Raw genomic sequence first — 23,415 nt, forward strand, 5'->3', positions numbered from 1 at the left:
CAGCACTCAAACACACAGCGCCTCCACTCCTGAACGCATCCCAACATCAGCAGTGTCAGCACACACAAAAAAGAGCTCCTTCACTCCTGAACGCATCCTAACCACAGCTCAACATCAGCAGTGTGTCAGTACACCATCACGGAGCTCCTTCACTCCTGCAACCCCACAATCTCATCAAGCCCCTCAGAGGAAAGTCAACAGAAACATCACACCATACCGTCCACCAACTACAACACCATTCACGAGCACCGGCAGAGATCAGGCGAGTAAAGACAACATCGTCATCCTCTGTGACTCCAACGGCCACCGTCTTGACCACAGACGTCTGTTTCCGGGCAGATCGGTGAAGAAGTTCTGGTGTCCCACCTCACACTCTGCTTTGAGACTGCTGCGAGAGGGAGTGTTGGGGGCACCGTCACACATCATTCTTCACACCGGAACAAACGACATCAGTGCAAGGCTGGACGTCACTAAAGCCCTGTCCAACGTGGTGAAAACAGCCAGCAGGATCTACCCCGGAGCCAAGGTCATCATCTCAACCCTTCTACCTCGCAGAGACGTCCCTCAAAGGATCATCAACACAATCAACGCGGAGATAGTCAACATCTGTGCTTCAATGCCGAGCGTTCACATAGCTAACCATAAGCGCATCACCCATGAGCATCTGTATGACCGTATCCACATCCATCGAGAGGGCATGAGACTGTTCGCAAAAACCATCAAGGAGTCAGCCCTGAAACGCCCTCAGAAAACACCCCCTGAGCGCGAGTCAGTCAGACAGACGGACAGCTACGCCGCTGTAGTGGCAGGAACAGGTAGAGCTGACACCACTGACATGATCCAGATCAAACACATGCTGCAAATAATATGTGACAATATATTAGCTTAAATACACATGGTGTGTGTGTCAAGAATGACCATTATTTCTTAACCACTTTTTAAATTTTTTTTAATTTTAATTTTATTTAATTTTATAATTTATTTTTTATTTTTTATTCAATGTGTGAAATTGACCGACTCACCATACTTCTATATATCCTCTATATTACCTTTCTTATTGATTAATCTATATTTTAAAACATTATTGGGTCATGAATTTCATACATTTTTCTGGTAAATCCAATATTCGTCAATGTCATCGTTTAAAATAACATGCTATAACATTCAGGGGATGTTCTCTTCTGCTTTTGGGGAGAAAATGACTAACCCTGATTTTGTTAATATTGTATATAGTTCAGATATAATTATATTACTTGAGACATGGTGTCGTTTAGACTCCAAAATCTGCACTCCTCCAAATTACAGAGAGCTACGAATCCCTTCAATCAAACAGCCTAGCATTAAAACGGAAGAGATTCAGGAGGAATCATAGTTTGGTTTAAAGATCATTTGTGGCACTATATTCAGCCTGTGAAAAAAGGGAAAACACATATTTGGTTAAAACTTCAAAAAGAGCTTTTGTGTTTAGATGAGGACATGTACCTGTGTGCCACATATATCCCCCCATATGAGTCTCCTTATTATAATGAAGACATCTTCCCAACCCTACAGTCAGAGATCGTTTACTTTCAATCTCTAGGGTCGGTTCTGTTAATGGGGGATCTGAACGCTACAACGGGGAAGGAAGCAGATTACATTACCTCAGATGGAGACAAATATATTAACAACTCACATATATATCAACGGAAACACTTTACGAAGGCACGTCAGAATTATGACAACACGATAAACAGGCACGGAAAACAAGTCCTACAGCTCTGCAAAAGCCTTGGTCTGTATATAGTTAACGGCAGAACAAAGGGAGATTCTCTGGGTCGGTTCACCTACTGCTGATATCTGGGCAGCAGCGCAGTAGATTACACCATTACTGATGTAGACCACAGTAAAGTCAACTATTACACAGTGATGCCACAGCTGCCATTATCAGACCACAGTCACACAGTCCTCAGTCTGAACAGATCCGTGAACCTCCGGCCTTCAGATCCGAAGGTTAAATTGCACCCCCTCCCCTCCACGATTATATGGGGTAAAGACAGTCCTGCCAAGTACGAAGCCCAGCTCCACAGCACTCGGGTCCAGAACATGATAGATTCATTTCTGTCTAAGTCATTTAGCGAAGAGAAGAAAATGATCAATTTAGCAACCCATTAATTAAATGAAATATTTTCTACAGTGGTCAGAAAAGCCCTGAGAAAAAGAAAAAAGTATAGATGTAAGAAAGAAATTGCTAAAGATGGTTGGTTTTATAAAGAATGCCAAAAATTAAGAAAAAAATTAAGATCATTATCCAATATAAAACACAGAGACCCTGCAAACCAACAAACACGAGACAAATATCAGCAAACCCTCAAAACATACAAGTCAATACTAATACAGAAAAAAGCGGATCACATGAAAGCAAAGCTCAATAAGATTGAGGAAGCAGTAGATCAGAATTCTTTTTGGGAATTATGGAATAAATTAGATAAATCAAAAGAACCTAAACACATTCCCATCTATGACATTCCACATTCCAAACATCTGGACCGAACATTTTGGAAAACTCTATTCCCAAAACGAATCAACACTCACCCAAAAACATCTGACCTCCCAACTCTATAACCTCGAACGCACTGTAAAAGACCAGCTAAACCATTTAGATCAGCCCATATTATTGAATGAACTGACAGACAAGATAAAATCCCTAAAAAATAAAAAATCCTATCAAATGAGATGCTGAAACACAACAGCCCCAAACTGAAAGATGCAATTCTCAAATTATTCAATCTTTTATTAAAAGCAGGACACTTCCCTGAGATATGGAAAGAACATTTGATTACACCAATCTTTAAACAGGGTGAGAAGTACGACCCAAATAATTACAGGGGCATGACAGTGAGCAGCAACCTGGGCAAACTCTTCTGCTCCATCATCAACAACAGGCTAGTTCAGTTCCTCCAACAACACAAGATCCTTAACAATTCTCAGATTGGATTTATGACTAAACAGAGAACATCAAATCACATTTACACACTCCACACACTCATACAAAAACACGTCCAACAAACAAAACAAGGGAAAATATTTGGCTGCTTCATTGACTTTAAAAAAGCCTTTGATTCGGTATGGCATAATGGACTTTTCCTAAAACTAATCCAAAGTTGAATAGGAGGAAGGGCATATGACATTATAAAGGACATATACAACAATTGGCATCAGCACTTGAGAAGTCCTCTTGTCCCGGTCTGACCCTCGAGGACAGAGAAATCAAAAGCCTCCTGTACGCTGATGATCTTCTGCTGCTGTCTCCTCATGAAGAGGGTCTGCACCAAAGCCTCTCGCTTTTGGACCAGTACAGCAGTGACTGGGCCTTACCCATCAACATGGACAAGTCCAAAATCATGATCTTTCAGAAAAAACCTCGCCTTACTGACAAAAAATACAAATTTACACTTGGGGGAACAATTCTGTTATAATTATTTGGGTCTGACAATCTGTCTGAAAATTTGACACAGCAATAAAAGATCGGACTGATAAAGCACGTAGGGCTTATTACAGTATAAGAAAACACCTGTTCAAATTCAACCCACCCATTAAACTGTGGCTGAAAATCTTTGATTGCATCATCAAACCCATCCTTCTTTACGGCTGTGAAATCTGGGGCCCCAAATTTAAATCAAATTACCCCGCTGAAATTTTCCACCTTGAGTTCGACACAAGCAGAGCTGGAGAGAGAGAGAGCTCAGACTGTGTTCACACTGCACTGATGGAGTCGTAGAGGATGAGCTGCACTTCCTCACCGAGTGTAGTAAAAAAAAGTATAAAAACATCAGAGACGCTTATTTTACACAAATAGCACAGATTATACCTCAATTCCAACAAGCGAGCCTCATAAACAAACTGTCTTATATTTTGGGAGAGAAAGAAGAGTGTATTCAGCTGGCAGTGCAGTATGTGTCTTCCTGCCATCATATGAGGGAGAAGGGCTGAACCCTCTTTTCCATTAAACTGCTCTCTGTACTTATTTTTGTTATTGTATATGTTTTTGTTATTTTATTTATTGTGATATATTTATGCATAATATGGAAAAGTTTTTTTTGTTTTTTTATTCTTCACTTTTATTTATCTACATATATGTTTATATATTACTATTGATTTGGCAATATTGTGCTATTTTGCACAGCCATGCCAATAAAGCGGTGGAGAAGAGAGAGAGAGCGAGAGAGAGAGAGAGAGAGAGAGAGAGAGAGAGAGAGAGAGAGAGAGAGAGGTGGAGATGAGAGAGAGAGAGAGAGAGAGAGGTGGAGATGAGAGAGTGAGAGAGAGAGAGAGAGGTGGAGATGAGAGAGAGAGAGAGAGAGAGAGAGAGAGAGAGAGAGAGAGAGAGAGGTGGAGATGAGAGAGAGAGAGAGAGAGAGAGAGGTGGAGATGAGAGAGAGAGAGAGAGAGAGGTGGAGATGAGAGAGAGAGAGAGAGAGAGAGAGAGAGAGAGAGAGAGAGAGAGAGAGAGGTGGAGATGAGAGAGAGAGAGAGAGAGAGAGAGAGAGAGAGAGGTGGAGATGAGAGAGAGAGAGAGAGAGGTGGAGATGAGAGAGAGAGAGAGAGAGAGAGAGAGAGAGAGGTGGAGATGAGAGAGAGAGAGAGAGAGAGAGAGAGAGAGAGAGAGAGGTGGAGATGAGAGAGAGAGAGAGAGAGAGAGAGAGAGAGAGAGAGAGAGAGAGAGAGAGAGAGAGGGAGGTGGAGATGAGAGAGAGAGAGAGAGAGAGAGAGAGAGAGAGGTGGAGATGAGAGAGAGAGAGAGAGAGAGAGAGAGAGAGAGAGAGAGAGAGAGAGAGAGAGAGAGAGAGAGAGAGAGAGAGAGAGAGAGAGAGAGAGAGAGGGAGGTGGAGATGAGAGAGGGGTCTACCAGGCCACACACACACACACACACACCCACACCCACACACACACTTTCTTTATAGAGAAACTCCAAAAGAACTCACACACACTTTTAGAACTAAAACTCAACAACTTGTAATCAATAATGAAACAGCACCAGGAATTCAGTTCAAGTGAGAACAGTGGGTAACATTATTAAAAAGGCAAATGTCAGGTATTTAACATGCCTGAATTAACATGACTACATTAGGTTGCTGTAATGTTTAAGTGTCAAAAAGAAATATCTCAAAATATTTTGTTTCAGTGTCCAGATTGTCCAACTTTTCTAATTAGATAAATAAATACATACTTTTCTAATTAATAGAAATTATTCAAAGAGTTAAAGATGCTGACTGCTGTGAAAATAGTACAAAACCCAAACTCTTAAAAAAACATGTTCAATTATATTCAGTTCAGAACTAGGAAAATGTTTGGAATACAAAGCATAAGAATGTCTCAAGTCTTTGAAGATGTAGCAAACTCTTGGTGTGAGCTAAAAAGTCATCTATAAAGCATCAAAGACATGTGCTCACTCCTGGTCAGAAAAAGGAAATATGTTGTACAAGGACTCCACATGCTTTATTTGGGAGAAAATAAGCTGACTTCTCTGGTGTGTGTGTGTGTGTTTGTGTTGTGTGTGTGTGTGTGTGTGTGTGTGTGTGTGTGTGTGTGTGTGTGTGTGTGTGTGTGTGTGTGTGTGTGTGTGTGTGTGTGTGTGTGTGTGTGTGTGTGTGTGTGTGTGTGTGTGTGTGTGCGTGCGTGTGTGTGTGTCTGACTAAGCACCTGTCATCTATGCCAACTACAGAATGCATAATAAACTATCACATCACATCCTATTTATTCAGACCTGAACGCTTCCTTTGCTTTTCCTTTCCCTGTCTCTTCTCATTTACCGTTACCATCTGCAGTTAATTAAAGGGGTGGTAAAACACGATTTCACTTTTCTAACTTTAGCTAGTGTGTAATGTTGCTGTTTGAGCATAAACAACATCTGCAAAGTTACAGCGCTCAAAGTTCAAAGCAAAGGGAGATATTTGCTTTAAAAAAAATCAATTTCTAAGGACTACAGCAAACAGCCGGTTTTGGACTACACGACTTTCCTCCGGAGTTTCTGACGTCAGTATATCCCATTATTCACATAAACCCCTCCTCCGAGAATACTTAAGCGGGGCGAGGCCATTTTATATTGCTGTTTTGGAGATGAGTTGTCGCAATGGCGTCGAAACGCTGCTGTTATTTTGATCCGGATTGCAGGTCCACTTTGTTCAGCCTTCCTAGGGACAAGGGAGTTAGGGATCAGTGGTTAAAATTTATTTTTAACTCGGTCCCTCATAATTATGACCCAATTCTCGCTCTCTGTGCTGCACATGTTACAGAGGAAAGCTTCCACAATCGTGGCGAGTTCAATGCAGGATTCGCACAACGGCTTGTGCTGAGAGATGGAGGAGTTCCAACTTTAAGAACAGAAGCTGTTGTTTACGGGCTACAACCTGTAAGTATGATTTATTTTTTGTCGATGTGTTTTCCTGTAATAGTTTGTATTGTTAATTGTACGTTGTAGCAAGGAAGTAAACAAATTACAACGCTGTTTGGCTCTGCTGGTTTGGTATGCTCATTCATACTTAACGTTATCTGACAAACACCTAATGTTACAAACTTTTTTTTTCCAAGCGAACTTGGAATTAGTGTAAATTATTCTTTGATTAGAGCTTTTATGTTTATCTACATGCTTGTTTATCTGCATGCTAAACATGGTTCTGTGTTTGATTTGGCTACTGTAGTAAAGCCAATGTTTAGTGTTCGTTTTGGGTTAAAAGTTCTGTCGACAGATATTTGTCTACAATCGTTCTAAAAATACAAATGTAACGGTGGCATACAGTCAGTAACGATCACTATAGATCCGCAGTCTTTACTCAAAAAAATCCCTTTGAGTATAATTTGTTAGAACAATTATATGAAATTCTTGTTTATGAAGCTTATTTTTTTGTAATTCTATAATAATTAGTACAATTAAATAACAGCATATCTAAAAAGTAATGAGAGAACAACAAAAAACAAACCTTTCTGAAACGTCGTTTAACAGCCGTTCTTGAACAGGTTCTGCTCGATCATCTTCACTAACGTTTCCCCGGGTCCGATTTGTTTTATTGACGCCATTGTTTATAATACACCAAAGCACAAACTACCGGTAAAGGTACGGGGTGTGACGTTTCCGGAAAACGTGCACTGGGCGGTTAGCGAATCATAACACACTGGGCCAGCTAACCAATCTGAGCCCATTGCTTAGTTTTGAGGGACTGGCTTCATAGAACCCGGAAAACATCAGACCGTTTTTACAAGGAGGGACAGAGCAGTGTAGAATAAAGGTAAAATATGTGAAAAATAATGCAATTTTTAAAAAACGAAGCATGAACACATGTTACAGTGCACTCCACAAACACAATCAAGCCTTAGAAAAAATGAGTTTTACCACCCCTTTAATGCTAAATTAAAATATGCCAAAGTTATTTTATTAGTAACTATTACCATGCATGAATATAAGGCCCATTTCCAGAGGCAACATGAACAGAATAGCGTATAATACAAACTGTCTCAAACTACTGTAGGTGCATCACTTCATCTCATGACAGTGAATCCTGAGTGAAGACATGAGAAGTTGCAGTTACACAGAAGAATGTGAAGTTTAAATGAAGACAAAAATATAGAGAAATGAAAAGGCAAGCAAGGTGAATCAGAACAGATAAAAACATCACCTTTCATCAATTGCTTAAGTGAACATGAATCTAAAACAAAGATTCCAGAATCACTATTTGTATCGATAATAATGTGACTTGTTGTTTGAACAATTACTAATTCATTGCCATCGTCAAATAAAATATCTAAATGAAACAGGGCTTTGAAAACAATCCAACCATTCAAAAGCACTACAAATCTCTATTGTGGCTGCTTTATTTTTCCTAATAGTGCCTTTTAACAACCCCCCCAATTTAGATTTTTCTAACATTAATCATTCATATCAGTATGTAAACATCTCCACATAAAACCACTAATGGTGCCCACGCACAAACCATGATGGAATAGTGTTGTGTCTGTAATGGTTATAATTTATGGATTAAAGGCCCTGTGGAGACTGAAAGGCTTAGAGGAAATCAATACATCCCACACATTTAACTAGTCCATGTGTTCATTACTCAGCAAAAATGTATATAACATACATATACATGTTTATATAGGACTGTGGTCCTGTGAGGCAAGACATTTGTTCCACTGTATATCTCTATACAGAGGAATGCCATTAAAACTCTCTTGACTTGACATGTCAAATACAATAATAAATATGCAAGAATGCTTAAACTAATTTCCTCCACATTATTTTCTTCATCACAGAGTTATCTGTGCAATATAAGCCACTACATACCGAGAGTGATGATGATGAGGGTGATTGTGTTAACAGTGATCCGCAAAGAAGACACACTCACTTGCGGAATGTGGGAATGCCGTGGATAGATCGTCCAGGTGACGTCCCGGAGCTCATGCTGCGTCCAGATAGTAAACTCTCTGTCTCAAATTGAAAGGTTCCATCACAGTCATCTGGAATATCAAGGAATTCACCATCGCTCCACACCTTCACACTCCCGTCCATGGTCTGATATTTGATCTCTATGGAAATATTTGTCTGAAGTACAGCAACAACAAAATTGAAAATTAAGTCACATTAATATTCCCAGTAAAAACTTGAATATATAAGTCTATCTTTTTCAAGTGGACTACTGAGTAATATAATATAATAACATAAATATGATTTCTTTTTGTGCATGTTCTTTCAAGTAGGCTTCTGAACAAAAAAACGAAATTGACTTTTTAATAAGAATACATAACAAACACTCACAGGTTTCACAAGCAATAGACACTTGTCTAACCCAGACACAACTTTTAAGCTGAAGAGAGGTAGAACAATAAGATTCAGGTTAGGTGTTAGAGTTAAGTGCTAAGGTTAGGGTCATGCTAGCTAACCCATGTGGCAGTCTGTCAGCATCAGTTACCCTTCCCTTCTCATGTTTACCAACTCATTAAAAGGAACAAGGAACAATTTAGCCTCAGTCCAACTTATCTCTGTCAACTACCTGATGGTCACTTCTCCCAGGGGTACATGTCATACAAAAGAGGGAACCTGAGCCCTGGTACAGCTTTACTTAGATATAACCCCCTGCTTTAATTAAACAAGACAAATTTCAAGCTTTGCTGAGGTCTCATTTCAACAAAAAGAAACAGTGGTTTATCATTTTTGCACAGTGTAAGTACAAGTGGACCATCAAAGACTAAGTTACATGAAAGTACATAGTATGATTTCACTTTTTTATAAAATAAAAGTTGTTTAACAAACATTACAATAGTGTCAGAATTGCACTGGGTCGAGGATGAAATGGGTAGAAGTGGAGGAGAAACATCTGACATATCGTCACTCAATACTGTGTGACAAGTTTAGACTTACTTTTCTTGGTAATATATCCAATAAAACATGTATGTTCATGGCTCCATAGTTCATTTTTTGGAAAGTTTTCTGTTTTTCTAGCAACAATGTTTTAATGTATACTTTGACCAAATTCGAGGGAGCTTTTATTCAGTGTCCTGGAAAACGAATGAATGACTGCATAGCCCTAAGCAAGATAAAACATGACCAAGAACCAGCCAGTGATCACCATGCATTGTGTTGCATTACAGCTTTGAGATTTTAACAATAACTCCCTCTGTGTTGTGCCGTAAAAAGGTAGGCAGATAATGAAGTTTAGAGGAAATTATTTGCGAAAATTTAACAAATTTAGGCATGTGAACAGATCGTTTCTGCCACAGTGTGTAAGACAAACACTTACTACTCCTTACAATAAAGTTAATAAAAGTTACAAATAAGCTACTTTTGGAAGTTGCATTTAAGATTCAATTAGTTCAAAAATGTTTTAAAGGAGATCTTAAGTGAGATCTTAGCAAGATTAGCCAGAGTCAAAGGAAGCTTAATGGAGGGAATAAGTTTAATATTAAAGCTACACGATACATTTCCTGTATTATCGAGTTGCTATTCTGACACATAGGGATACGCAAGACCCCTATAGAAATCAACCTGCACATGATGGTGGATATCAGAGAGAGCGAGAGAGAGAGAGAGAGAGAGAGAGAGAGAGAGAGAGAGAGAGAGAGAGAGAGAGAGAGAGAGAGAGAAAACAGTATAGTTCCTTATAGCCTCCATGTGGACATGTAACCATGACAACGATGGTTTTGAGCAAGTTGTGCAAAGCTAGACCCTCTGGTGAAATATGTGAATGGATGTTTTTGTGAGTGGGTGTGTTATATTAAAAAAAGAGCATCTCTGATCTGTCAGACCAGAAGAAAAACATGCACATGCACTGTCTGCAATCTTCTGCAGTCTCACCCGTATGGCTGTGTTATTGTCGTCAATAAGAGTGTCAGACACCTCCAAGTGACCCTCCTCCACCACCTTCTGTAGAACCATGCGGAAAGTGCCAATTAACCTGCAAAAAGACAAAGTTCAGCCAGACAGTTGTGTTAAATAACGATCTAACACTTCTGACCCGATGTGCACTGAGCTTGTAAGGGTGCTGAGGGAGAGACACACACACACACACACACACACACACACACACACACACACACACACACACACACACACACACACACACACACACACACACACACACACACACACACACACACACACACACACACACACAAATACATATGTGACTCGGTATGATTTTTTTATTTATATTTGAAGTATGTACAGCTGAGACGAATTTCATGAACTTCGAAGATAGAGAAGTCTTTACAACTGTTATAATTGTTTTTATCATTTTTAAATTTACTACTAACTGCTATTAGCAGTCAGCCATGATCGGTATTGTTTACATGTTTTTGAAAGAAGTCTCTAATGCTCACTAAGGCTGCATTCATTTGATCATACAGTATGTATGAAATACAGTAATATTGTGAAATAGTATTCAATTTAAAGTAACTTTTTTCTATTTAAATCTATTTTAAAATGTCATTTATTTATGTCATGGCAAAAGCTAAATTTTTACCAGTCAGCATCGTTTCCAGACATCAGTGTCACATGATCCTTCAGAAATCATTCTCATATGCTGATTTGCTGCTCAAGAAACATTTCTCACTATATTCACAGATGAAAATGGTTCTGCTGCTCAATAATTTTGTAGAAACCAACATGATTTTTTGAGGATTATTTGATGAACAGAGTAAAAAAAAAAGAGGTTAAAAAATTAGCATTTATTTGAAACAATGTAAAAGTCTTTACTGTGATTATATTTTGTCCTTGTTAAATAAAAGTATTAATTTCTTTAAAAAAAAAATCTTACTGACCCCAAACAGTAGTGTAATTCTGTGAGTGAAAGTGTCTGATAATAGTGTTCAGTTGGTCGTGTGATTTCAACAAAACGGCTTTTATTAGACTACTGAAATGTCTGGAATTTTGTGGGTTTACATAATTTTTCAAAAGCATTATATATTTTGTTTGTTAGGAAAAACATACTGAGTGCATCTTTAACGGAATTAAAGAAAATTAATAATCTTGAAAAAAAATCGTATAAGTACTAGTGAATTGGATGAAGGCTATTGTTCAAAAATAACATTAAAATACACTTTTTTATTGTTTAATCACTATTCTGCATATAAATATCTGAATACTGTCCCCTCTGTGAATCATTTAAACATTTCCTATCAAAAAGGGCAGTTTAATTTCTTAATTACCAGCTGCAATCACTCCTAGGGACACAAACACATGCTTTTTACCTTAATAATGTCGGTTTTGAGTTAGAGGAATACAGACTCACAAATCAACACAGAGATCAACAAACACATGGGTTATATGAATGCGTCTTTTTTCTGCTTGTTAACTCAACTCTCCGTATGAAAAGTGACAGGCAGTGAACAAAAGCAATCAGGAACTCTGGACGTACCAATTAAATGCCACATGTAGTTAGCTTACACACAATCTCTTTTGTATTACTGCATCACTGTCTAAGAGAAAGACAGGCGGTTCTATCCATGTAGTCAGTAAATTTGATGAGAAAACACATCAAACCATTCTAACCGCTAACAGTTTTAGCACCTGCCTCTGAGCTACAGCTGTGTTCGGATGTGAAATGACACACTCAGTCAGCACCATTGTTCATCCAGAGGGACTCGATAAAGGAAAAGAGACCATTGTGATTGATATGCGACCAGTTCAGTGGTGAAATGATGGCTTTGTGACTGTCTATGAACTGCATGCATCCACGGGTGAATAATTCACTGATCCTGGATCAGGTTCTGGCTCTCGATCAACTTTTCTAAAGACCCCACATACATTATTGATCCTCTGAACAAACAAAAGACAATTGACTTTCATCTGCTCCATAATTTACCCTGTCCTGCCTTGTCAAGTCCATTCTCTTTTTTTTTTTTGAGAGGTCAGAACCAGAGAATTCACAACAGTTAATCCCATGTTGCTTTTCCATGAATTTTCTACAGTATATTTTAGTACCAATTTAGAATTGATCTTATGATACATGCAAGTTGATTTCAGATGAGGTCAGATGTCCTAAATGATAATTGTAAGTATTTCTGACTTATTTAGACTAAATAACTGTTTTTTTAATCCTTAAAAATGTACTGTTACTGTGAAGACTATAACCACCATATAAATTGAGGGGGACAATGAGCATTTCTTCTGTTGAAAATGGGGGGGGGATAACTCACGGCAGGGACGTATTTAACACAGAGGAAATGGCAGGAGTTCTCATTTCGTTAGTGAGTAATATAATGAATTGCTGTGTTGGAATTCTGAGCTGGAATTTGCGGATCCTCTGCACATTCTCTGCAGTTCGGCAGTTATCGGTGACGGATCCTGTTATAGAGCCGCAGTACTCTCTGCCTGAGACTAAATGCATGAAATCGCACCCCAATTCCTGACATACATTCACTGACATAAAATATTACGGCACACACAGGCTTATTTCTAACCCAAACTAACCTACCAATACTTTTTAGAGCACAGTGACTATTTAAAACACATATATTTTTTGAAAGAAGTCTCTTATGCTCACCAAGGCTGCATTACTTGATCAAAAATACAGTAAAAAACATAATATTCTGAATTGTGATTACAGTTTAAAATAATTGTTTACCATTTTACTTTTTTTTTTCATTCATGTGATAGAAAAGTTGAATTTTCAACAGCCATTACTGCAGTCTTCAGTGTCACATAATCCTTCAGAAATAATTTTAATTTGCTGATTTGGTGCTCATGTATCACAAACATGATACCTTTTTTTCAGGATTCTTTACTGAATAAAAATAAAAAGTTAAAAAGAACAGCATTTATTTGTAACAGTATAAATGTCTTTACTGTCATGTTTGATCAATTTTATGTGTTCTTGCTGAATAAAAGTATCAATTTCTTTTTCTTTACTGATACCCAAACTATTTATTATCTATTTGATTTCTTCTCATATGTTCTTTATTTGCAGGATGGGATCCTATTAATGCTATAGCAGCCATCTACAACGTCACCACCTGGTGGTCAGTTGGTCATGAAACAACAACAGCAATGTTGAATGAATCACCATTAATTCTCAATTACTGCCTGATCTTCCCAAGGCTAGGAAATCTTCACCTCTAATGTACTGTATAACCGTAACGTCTGTCGTAAGGAAGATATAGTTTCTGAGCTACACATCGGTCTGTTGCGTGTACACAACAGTCTCACACCTGGTGTTTTGTCCCGATCTACTGAGTTCGCATAGATCACGATCAGGTCAGCTACGTAATGCATATGATGGATAGAAATTACATCTGTAAATAAAAAACAAACAGCTAATGAGTGGTGCGGTTAACATATGTCACAGGGGCATGTGAATTATTCAGCAGATGCTCTTCTTATACATTGTGATTATTCACAGGTGCCACTGTCAACTCTAAACAATGCCTATGATAACAAAACAAAGTGCTGACCATTGATTATACTAAAATTAAATTAACCTAATAGTGATGATAGATTTTTCTACTTGTGCTCAAGACAGCTGCTAATTTACTAAGTCACGTTGATATAACCAAACCAAGATAACCATATACACTTGCACACACCAAGTCACACTGACGTCTGCATCAGCAGAAGTGTCACACTTTCAGGCCACGGAATTTGCACGTCATTCAGTGGAGAACAGCTAGTAAAGACTGTCAGGCTGTCCACCACTATCTGGAGGAATACAGTATATAGAAAACACCACAGCACTCCTTCAGAGTAGTTGGTGAAAAACTTCACAGAGTGAATACTGACAGGTACATGAACAAGAAAAAAATTGCACTGCATCCAATCAACAAGTTTCTAAAAAATACTATAACCGGAACTGATAGGCGAACATCTGTTCTGTGGCTGCTCTCTCGTTCATATCTCGGGAATGAGTGTAAATTAGCAACTGTAAATTGGCAGTAATTCATTAATTAATGTCAATAACTACCACTCTACTAAAGGATAGATAGATAGATAGATAGATAGATAGATAGATAGATAGATAGATAGATAGATAGATAGATAGATAGATAGATAGATAGATAGATAGATAGATAGATAGATAGATAGACAACATATTATGAAAATCAGCATCACAAAGAAAATGTACGAGTTATGAGGTCCTGTATAGTCCGATGGAAATAACAAAGACTTATTGCTAAACAAACAAGCCTTAGTTTGTCTAAGAGAACATTTAAATAGCCAATGCTTTGTTGCTGGAGTTTGTTTGGAGACCATAGGTTGAAGCCATGAATGTTAATTACTTAAAACTAAATGGTTAGGCTTTGTTTATAGCCTTGTTCCAGTCAACATCTTGTTTAGATTCGTTTTAGGCTGCAATAATATTTGTATGTGTATTGATTACAATGTATTTTCTGATCATAGCCTCTTAAATCTATAGAGATGTCAGTCAATAAATACTAAACATTCAGAAGCAAGTACTGTATATTAATAAGCTGCCATCTTTTTTGAGCTGATCTGAAGTCACACAGTAAATGTATTGAATGATCATACCTGTTAGTAAAGACTTTGCTGTAATTAAACACTTGGATCTCCAGCATCTCGTCCCCATCCACTTGACTCCCAATTGGCCATCGGAAGGCCTGGAAAACAAACCCAAAAGCCAAAAATCAGTTCAATCTGTTTAAACAGAACTTACCATTTGTAGACATTTCCAGAGTTATTAACACTATATTGGGTCCATAACCAAAATAGCTCTAGTACAACACCGCACCATTATTTTCATATGAGCACAGATAAAGACAGGCCAAATGCCAAAACCTTATCAATAAGGTCGTGCTTGGTGATCTATACGGAAGCCCATTTATGCTTCTGAATAAAACAATAAAAAGGTGATTGTGATATGAAGTTTAAAATAAAACAATCACATTGTGAGATATAAAGTAGCAATTACAAAAAAAATTGTTTTATATATGGAACAGAATTAGAAACAGATTTGATAATTTGCACATCATTAAAGCAGTCCTTTACTATTACTAAATGTGCCCATTTTCTCTATTACAACCACAGATATAAATACACTAAGGTCAGCCGTTTACTTGCCAGGCATTAACATGCCAAACTTTACCAGGGATTTCAGTGTGAATATTATATAGGATACTGAAGGATGACCCACTTGCACTGCCTTTTAAACTAATTCAAACTTGCAATCTATGACACTGCAGGAGTCTTTTCTGGTGCTAGGGCTCTAAACACTGGGATGATGCATTAGTTTGCTCATGATCGCAGAACATGGACTCCCATCTGGCACACTGATCTATACAGACAAACGGGCTGCCCTGAGGGCTGCTGAGGCGTTCTGTTTCACTGCGATTATGGAGAACAGCGGTACTCCACTGCAAGGCTGTGAGACCACAATGTTTCTTGCCAAATCAATCAGCGCAGAGCTGAGACTGGCTAGGATGCGCTGGCTAGGGGAATGAGATTTGTTGATGTGTGGTTTAAAAGTCACTGAGGCCACGTGCAGGTAAATAAGGCTGTCACTTCTGTTTAATCTGGTTTTGAACACAAGTTTGGTTATTTACAGGAGCGACAGCCACATTTAACAAGCAAATTAAGTCTCGAAAAATTCTAAATTCACGTGATAACAACATGTCTACAGAACGGAACTGAACACATAGTTGTTAATTGTTATTACAATCGCATCAGAGATGTGTTTCTCTTCTCCTGATGCAGCGCAAACAAAGCATATGGATAATAGGTATGTCTTCACTCCATCACACATTTTGACACATGTAATTGCAGAAACAAAACATTGCGCCTTGATTTAGGGCAGTTTACTAAAGTTTGCCAGGCGATTATTTGTCTCCCTAACTGTTGCCATCTATGTTTCATGTTGGAAGCCAAAAGAGAAAATCACTGCTATAATTACCATTAGAAAATGTTTTGTCAGATAACCTAAAATTTATCTTCATCTAAATGAGGGCTGGTTTTATTCAAGTCAAAAAATGATTTAATATCACTAACTTAAACTGGCCACATTAAGTTACTGTACATCAACAAAAGTAACTTTTAAGGGTTAGCCTAAATCATTTTGAAATAGCTCATAGGTAATATTTGTCACAGCACAGAATGATGGGTAAGGATGAATGCCATAAAATATATATATTACCATTCAAAAGTTTGTGGTTGGTAAGATTTTTTAAAATATTTTTTATGATCACAAAGGCTGCATTTATATGATCAAAATTATACTATAAACTGCTATACTGAAGATTATAGAAAATAAAGATATAGAAAAAAGAGAAAATAATATTTCTAATTTAATATATTTTTAAATGGAATTCCTGTGATGACAAAGCTGAAATTTCAGCCTCATTACTCCAGTCTTCAGTGTCACATGATCCTGCAGAAATCATTCTAATATGCTGATTTGCTGCTCAAGAAACATTTCTTATTATTATCAATGTTAAAAATTAGTATGCAGCTATAAATAGAATGCAGCAAATAGAATGTTCAAAAGAAAAGCATTTATTTGAAATACAAATCTTTTGTATCACTATAAATGTCTTCACTCTCGATCAATTGAATGTATTCTTGCTGAATAAAATAATTAATTTCTTTAAAAAAAAAGATATACAAGTCTGCAGTAAACAAAGATGCAGTAAGCCATATGAAAGAGTTGAGGGGAAAACAAAGATTATAGGAAACCAAATACAAAAAAATAAGGCCACTAAATTCATCAGTATGCTGAAATGATTAGATGTACCAGGGCAGATTGGGGAATAATTATTTTCAAAATTGAACTCTTGTCTTGACAGCTCCTTGTGGATGAAATTGCACTATTTAACCACAATAACATACTGTAAAAAGAACAGCTATTTACGGCTTTGCATATAAACACAAACAAAATATAAAAAAAATTTACACAAGGAAATAACGTATTTAAGAATCTAGTGAAACTTAATGGGATAAAACATGTTGAGCTTGGTTGTTGAGGATGGGATGCTGTTCTTTTTATTAGATGCTGTTATACACCTACGGTCTTATATTCCAAACACATTAGGATCATTTGTCTATTTGAATGTTATGGTTTCTCATCACAGTATGAGCAGTTAATGCGATGAGAGATGTGATCCTCACTAGAGAGGGAGAGATACATACCAGATGCTTGCACAGAACTACATCTGAACATTTAATAATACAGAAGGGGAAAAACGGGAACAAGGGAGTGTCTCAAAAAGAGTCATGTGGAATGTATTTTTTGAAATTGTGAAGTCGTTGAACACAAAAGGCTGAAAAGAGGGTCTATGTGAGACTTCCTAGATGTCTCAAACCTCGAGCAGCTGCACAATCCTCAGCACAGGTCTATATGCTAAACCTACAGAGAGCGAGAAGCCACTGATGGAGAATACTGCAGGAATTGTGCGCTTTGCTTGCCTTCACGGACTGAGGCAAATTCCCACGGGGTAAAGTCCAGTCAAGCGGAGTGAGGATTTTCCCCTCAAATCCCTGAGCTCCAGTGCAGAATCTATATTCACTCCCACGGATGGTGCAAAATATGAGGAGGAATAAACAAGAGGAGATGGAGTTGCTCATTAGAGAGAAAGAATTAACTGGCAATGAGGGCTTATTTTAAACTCACTCGTCTCTACAATCCCTCGTGTACATTAACCTTTAGTACGTTTATTAGAAAGCTTGAGTTGAGAGGCGGTTTGGAGAATATGGGGAAGAATAAGGAACATGAAGAGTAGAGATAGGAATCATCTCTTTAACGTGCTTATGCTCCCTGTGGATAAATGAAAAAAACAAACAAACAGACAACTATTTGAAGTCACTCGGATGGATACAACCTGCATAAAGTCATATACTTCTTAAAATCCCAACCATTATCATGCAAACATAACATTGAGAATCAAAAGCATTTTGTGAGATGTTTAAAATTGTCTGATGGGGTGTTATTGCTTATCAATTATAAATTAACATAGATGCATAAAATATATTAGGTCAGTTATCGCCTTTGTTTATTTATTGCTGTTGAATGTTATCTTTATCAAATCTCATCTTTACACTGTACAATGTGATGCCTACAGTAAATCCACTTGTAGCATTTAAAATGATTAATTTGAGTTTTTAGAGTTTTTTTGCTTTTCATTTCCTCAAAATACTATAGAATTTTAACAACAAAAAATTATAACAGTTATAGACGGCCATAACATGAAAATATTGTCTCATTGGTAAAAGGCCAGAATCTTAATATATTGTGCATCCCCATAAATGAAAAAACAGAATATTGTGTGAAAATGTAAACAACTGTGCATAATTCTGTTTGCCGCAAATAATTACGGATAATATTATTACAAGAACCTGTGACAAGTTGCAACATCCTTTACAATAATTAATAACACTCTTACAAATGCTGCTGGCTATCTAGAGAACCGATTAGAAGGAATTACAGTGACTGTGCCCATAGATGCAGATCAGATGAGGATCAAATTATCTTTGCAGATGATACGGCTGCTGATTATAAACTTTGAAAAAATTCTACGCAGCTTAGAGTTATTCTTGTAATAGCATTTGTAAGGCAGCTGAATTCATCAACACAAAGACGTACCGCTAGTTCACAGTTGCTCACCATGACTAATTAACCAAGGAAATTAAAATGCACTAATTTTCAAAGCATAAGCTTCACCACATTTGTTAGATGCATGGTTAAAACGGGGGGAAAAATATTGAATAAAAACTTAAATATGTTTTTAACAAAGAGTCTAATAATAACTTTTAAAGGATAATTTCATGTTTTTTAATACCAAAAAAGACGATCACACAAAGTGTATATCCGAAAGTAATGCCTGAAATACAGGTGTCTGCCCATGAAAAAAAGACTTATCTCCCCATCCTAGTGTCATGAGGTTTGAGCTCAGAGAGCTGTGACATTACAGATTCACTCAGTGTCTTGTTGACTGGACTCTATTTCACTGGAGATAACTCAGAGAAATAGAGCCAATTCCCAATTTATCCTCGTCTTTTACTCAATTTTTTTCTCTAGGATGCACTACAGACTCTCATAAACCAAAGAAACATGCCATGAAAACATATTTTTTTACAGCTTTTGAAACCCAAATATTTATAATAAATATTAATATGTATATACTGTAAAAAGAATCCCAACCAACTATATACATAAAGGACAATGTACAGTTAACTTCTGAAAGCTTGAAACAAAACCATAAAACAAAACTTGACAAGGGCACATGGCAAACATGAGGGCTTAAATACACAGACTAATGACAAGGGACACCTGTGAACAATGAACAGACAATTAACCAATGACAATACACATGGCAGGATCACATGGCAAACAGGGAATCACATGACAGACATGGAACATGACATGAACAAACCAAAACGTGACAGACAAGACCAAATCGTGACAGCTCCATAACAAATCTTAAAGCACCTACTAAGAAAAGTCCATTACAATGTACAAAACAATCAGCCTATTGCAACCAGACAAACACTGAAACAGTATTAAAGTTTTACTTTTTACTTAGCTTTTAAATTTTCACTACAATCAATAACACCAGTTCTGTTTGAATGAATCAAGAGTGAGTCTGCAGTGTGATATGAGAGACATGAAAGTAATATAGAGCGGTCTGATACACAGCGTTACCGTGATCGACAAATCAGAGTCCAATATTTAATAGATGAAGGTACAAATGATGTTAAAGTTGAGTCCAGAAGTCTGATACTACACTGAGAATCAAGTCTTTAGTCAGTTCATTTGAACGAATGTCTTATTATTGAAAAGACATTGAACAACTACCACAATAATCTATACAGATTCCCCTTCCCTTAAAAATGTGCATCCTGGTTTTATCAGAAACCTCAGTCATGTTTTACCTTACTTGCATTTATTTTATTGTCCTCCCCCTCTTAAATAAGCTGTGAATAGATGAGCTCTCTGCTTCAGTGATGGTGAAGACTTGAGGTGATTCGAGTTTGTAATTCAGCTCTAAGAAACTAAGAGCCTCCTCACGATTGAAATGCACGGAGAGTGAATTATTCAATGGCAAAGGATCACACGCTCTGACATGCCACATCTCCCTCCCCCTCACTTCTCTCTCTCTCTTTTTGTCTGTGATTTAGATAATGGAAAGATGCATGAACACTCAACTCTTTCATTGAAATCAATGCCTCTCTATTAGGTATAAAATGTGTACTGGTCCTGACATCAAACCGCATCTCTAATCAGCCTCCTCAGTCAAGCCCGCTGGTGATTTTCTTTCTCACACTCGCTTGCCCTTCCATTTTTCCTTCTCCTCCTCTTCTACATTTTTATCTGTCTCTTTCTCACATGCTGTATGCTTTGGTCTCTTCTTTCCTTTTTTTTCGTGTTTCTTGTAATGTTAGGTTTTTGATCTCAATTTCTCAGCTCTTATCCTCATATCTATCTTCCAACCTCTGCAATGTTTCATGCTGCCATATAAAGTAACTTCCTGACATTAATATAACAAGTTAAAGCACTTCTTATTTTAGATATCCATGTGTGCGGCCAACTCTCTGGAACATTTCAGGTAATTAAGCTTATTAAAACAGACTGTTTTGATTTACCGCAGTAATCTGGGATGATTTAATGTGGCTATTACTTCTTCACTCTTCCCTCTACACCATATGGCCTCACAGTGTGTGATTTCTCCTGCAGCACCTCAAACATCTCACCCTCCGCAGATTTCGCTAGGCGACCTCACTCAATACTGAGTCACAACAAGCTCATATCTTCCCCTTTCGTTTTACATTAAATCTAAAGCATCAAAAGAAATGGTGACATGGATTTACATGTCTGTATTTTGTTTAACAATTGATAAAGACAGGGGGCAGTAATGTTAGAGACTTTAAGCCAGTAGCACAGTAGTATGCAAGTATAGAGGTTTGTGCACTGTAAGGTAGTTTAGTTAAATGTAAAATGCTAGGCTGTTTTTGAATGTATTTGAAACAAGTCACCAGAACTTTTGTTCCCTTTCAGGAACTCGAGCTGCGTGAAAACGCTGTGGGAACGCCCCTGCATGAGTGCGTCATGAAGCATGTATGAAATCAGTCCAATGGCAAGACGGAACGTCATAGGCGGGTGACGTCATCGACCAGGAAACTATATAAGCACCCCAAAACACAAGCGCATCAGCTTCTGAGTCTTCAGCATGCGCTCTGTGTATGAAAAAGTCTGTGTCTCAAGTGTTTTTGTCTGTCCTTAGAAATTGCTAGGCAGGAGTTTTCACATATATATATATATTAAAAAAAACTATAAAAAGAGACTATATATATATCATGGCGAGCGCACAGCAGTTCAGAAAGTGTGTTCATCCCTGCCCACGTTATATTACGGGTGGGGACACACAGAATCTGTGTGTTGTTTGTTTGGGAGTGCTGCATGCCCTCTCAGCTCTCGAGGGAGCTGATTGTGAGCATTGCGAGCGTTTGTCTATAAAAACGCTCCGCTCCCGCCGAGCCCTCTTCGAGGAGAATGGTTCGGTGTGCGCTCCCCGAAGTTCGGGTCCCGCTGCTGCCGAGGCACAGCGAAGGCTTCAATCGTGGGGATCGCAAATGGATCTATCAGCGGGGATTGAGACGGGCTCTGCCTTATCTCAGCCCTTACCTGGTAGATCCAGTGCCTCAGATCCGGGTTCGGAAGCACGCACTGTGGTTTCTTCCGCCCGGGCTGAGGCATCATCACTTCAATTATCCAGTTCTGAGGATCTGGATGTTGAAAGTATTGATACAGCAGAGACTGGGGACTCGTCACTTCAGTCTGTGAGGAGCTTATGGAGGTGCTCACTCGTGCTGTAGAAAAATTAAGCATCGAGTGGCCAGCTGGTAGACAGGAATCTCGTTCAATGAGTAAAGTAGATGAAAGATGTCTGCCCTTTCGTGCTGCACCTCCACACAGGTGTCTTCCGTTTTTTCCTGACCTCCCCACCGAGGTGTCGAGGTCATGGAATAGACCAGTGTCATCCAGAATATTTAGCCAGCAAACATCTGTTTATTCTAATATTTCTGGGGCAAAACAGTATGGTTATGGGGCGATGCCTAGGCTGAAGAAACGATAGCGAGTCATCTATCTCCAGATACGGCATCGTCTTTTAAGACACCGGCATTGCCCACCAAGCCATTATGAAACACCTCGGCTTTGGTGGGCAAAGCTTACTCGGCGGCAGGTCAAGCGGCAGCGTGTTTACACACTATGTCAATATTACAAGCTTATCAAGCAGATCTATTAAAAGATGTGAGTGAGGGGGATGAAATTAGCACTGATGTAATTCGAGAATTACGTCAGGCAGCAGAGCTCCAGAAATTTCTCCCCCTCCGTGTCCATGTCTCCGGGGCTGCTGGGCGGGAGCAGCCCCGGCCGTCGAGTAGCTCCTCACACAGGGCGCAACATAAACAGAGTGTCGCGTCTCGTGCTCCTCCTCAGCAAAACTGGGACAAGACGCGGCGCTCTCAGACGGGGTCGTCTATGGGCAGGGCTGATCTGAGGACAGTTATTGTTGCCAAGAAGGCCACGTCAAAGAAGAAGTCCTGTCTCCAAAAGCGTCAGGATGCTGAGGGTGGTCCCCACCGAGAGGGGAAGGTGTTCACCGCATTACACGGCGCCCGTTCTCTCTCAGTGCCCTCAGGGGCCCGTTCTGCCAACCCCGCCTGCCTGCCGGGGCGTAGAGGGTCCCAGCGAGCGCTTTTCCGAGGGACACTCGCCCACTCTGAGGAGTGGTCTAGAGAGGTCAGACCGGTTGTTCCCTGCCGGTGCGCCGTTACAGAACACTGTGTCTGCAACTAAAAATATTCCAGAGGCCAGTCTCGAGAGACTGGTACCCTTAGGAGAATTTTTGGCAGAGTGGAAAAGCCTTCCAAATGTATCTCAATGGGTCCTGAAGACTATCGAGAAGGGGTACGTGATTCAGTTCAGATCACGCCCGCCTCGCTTCAGA

The 23,415-nt window shown here is 38.6% G+C and overlaps 1 protein-coding gene across 5 annotated transcripts in view; it reads right to left on the reverse strand.

Moving 5' to 3' along the window:
• otofa (otoferlin a) overlaps nucleotides 1-23,415 on the reverse strand; it is an 84,738-nt gene that overhangs the window by 47,320 nt on the left and 14,003 nt on the right. For all 5 annotated transcript variants that reach the window (XM_077220765.1, XM_077220763.1, XM_077220764.1 and 2 more), the window contains 3 exons: nucleotides 14,990-15,078; nucleotides 10,322-10,421; nucleotides 8,376-8,572 (listed from right to left, as the gene is read on the reverse strand). In XM_077220765.1, the coding sequence (XP_077076880.1) occupies nucleotides 8,376-8,572; nucleotides 10,322-10,421; nucleotides 14,990-15,078 (386 nt within the window). The remainder of the gene's footprint in view (nucleotides 1-8,375; nucleotides 8,573-10,321; nucleotides 10,422-14,989; nucleotides 15,079-23,415) is intronic.

The sequence above is a fragment of the Siphateles boraxobius genome, unplaced genomic scaffold (assembly GCF_051911475.1).
Source record: "Siphateles boraxobius isolate OS27281-9 unplaced genomic scaffold, OSU_SipBor_1 8, whole genome shotgun sequence".
Classification (NCBI taxonomy): domain Eukaryota; kingdom Metazoa; phylum Chordata; class Actinopteri; order Cypriniformes; family Leuciscidae; genus Siphateles; species Siphateles boraxobius.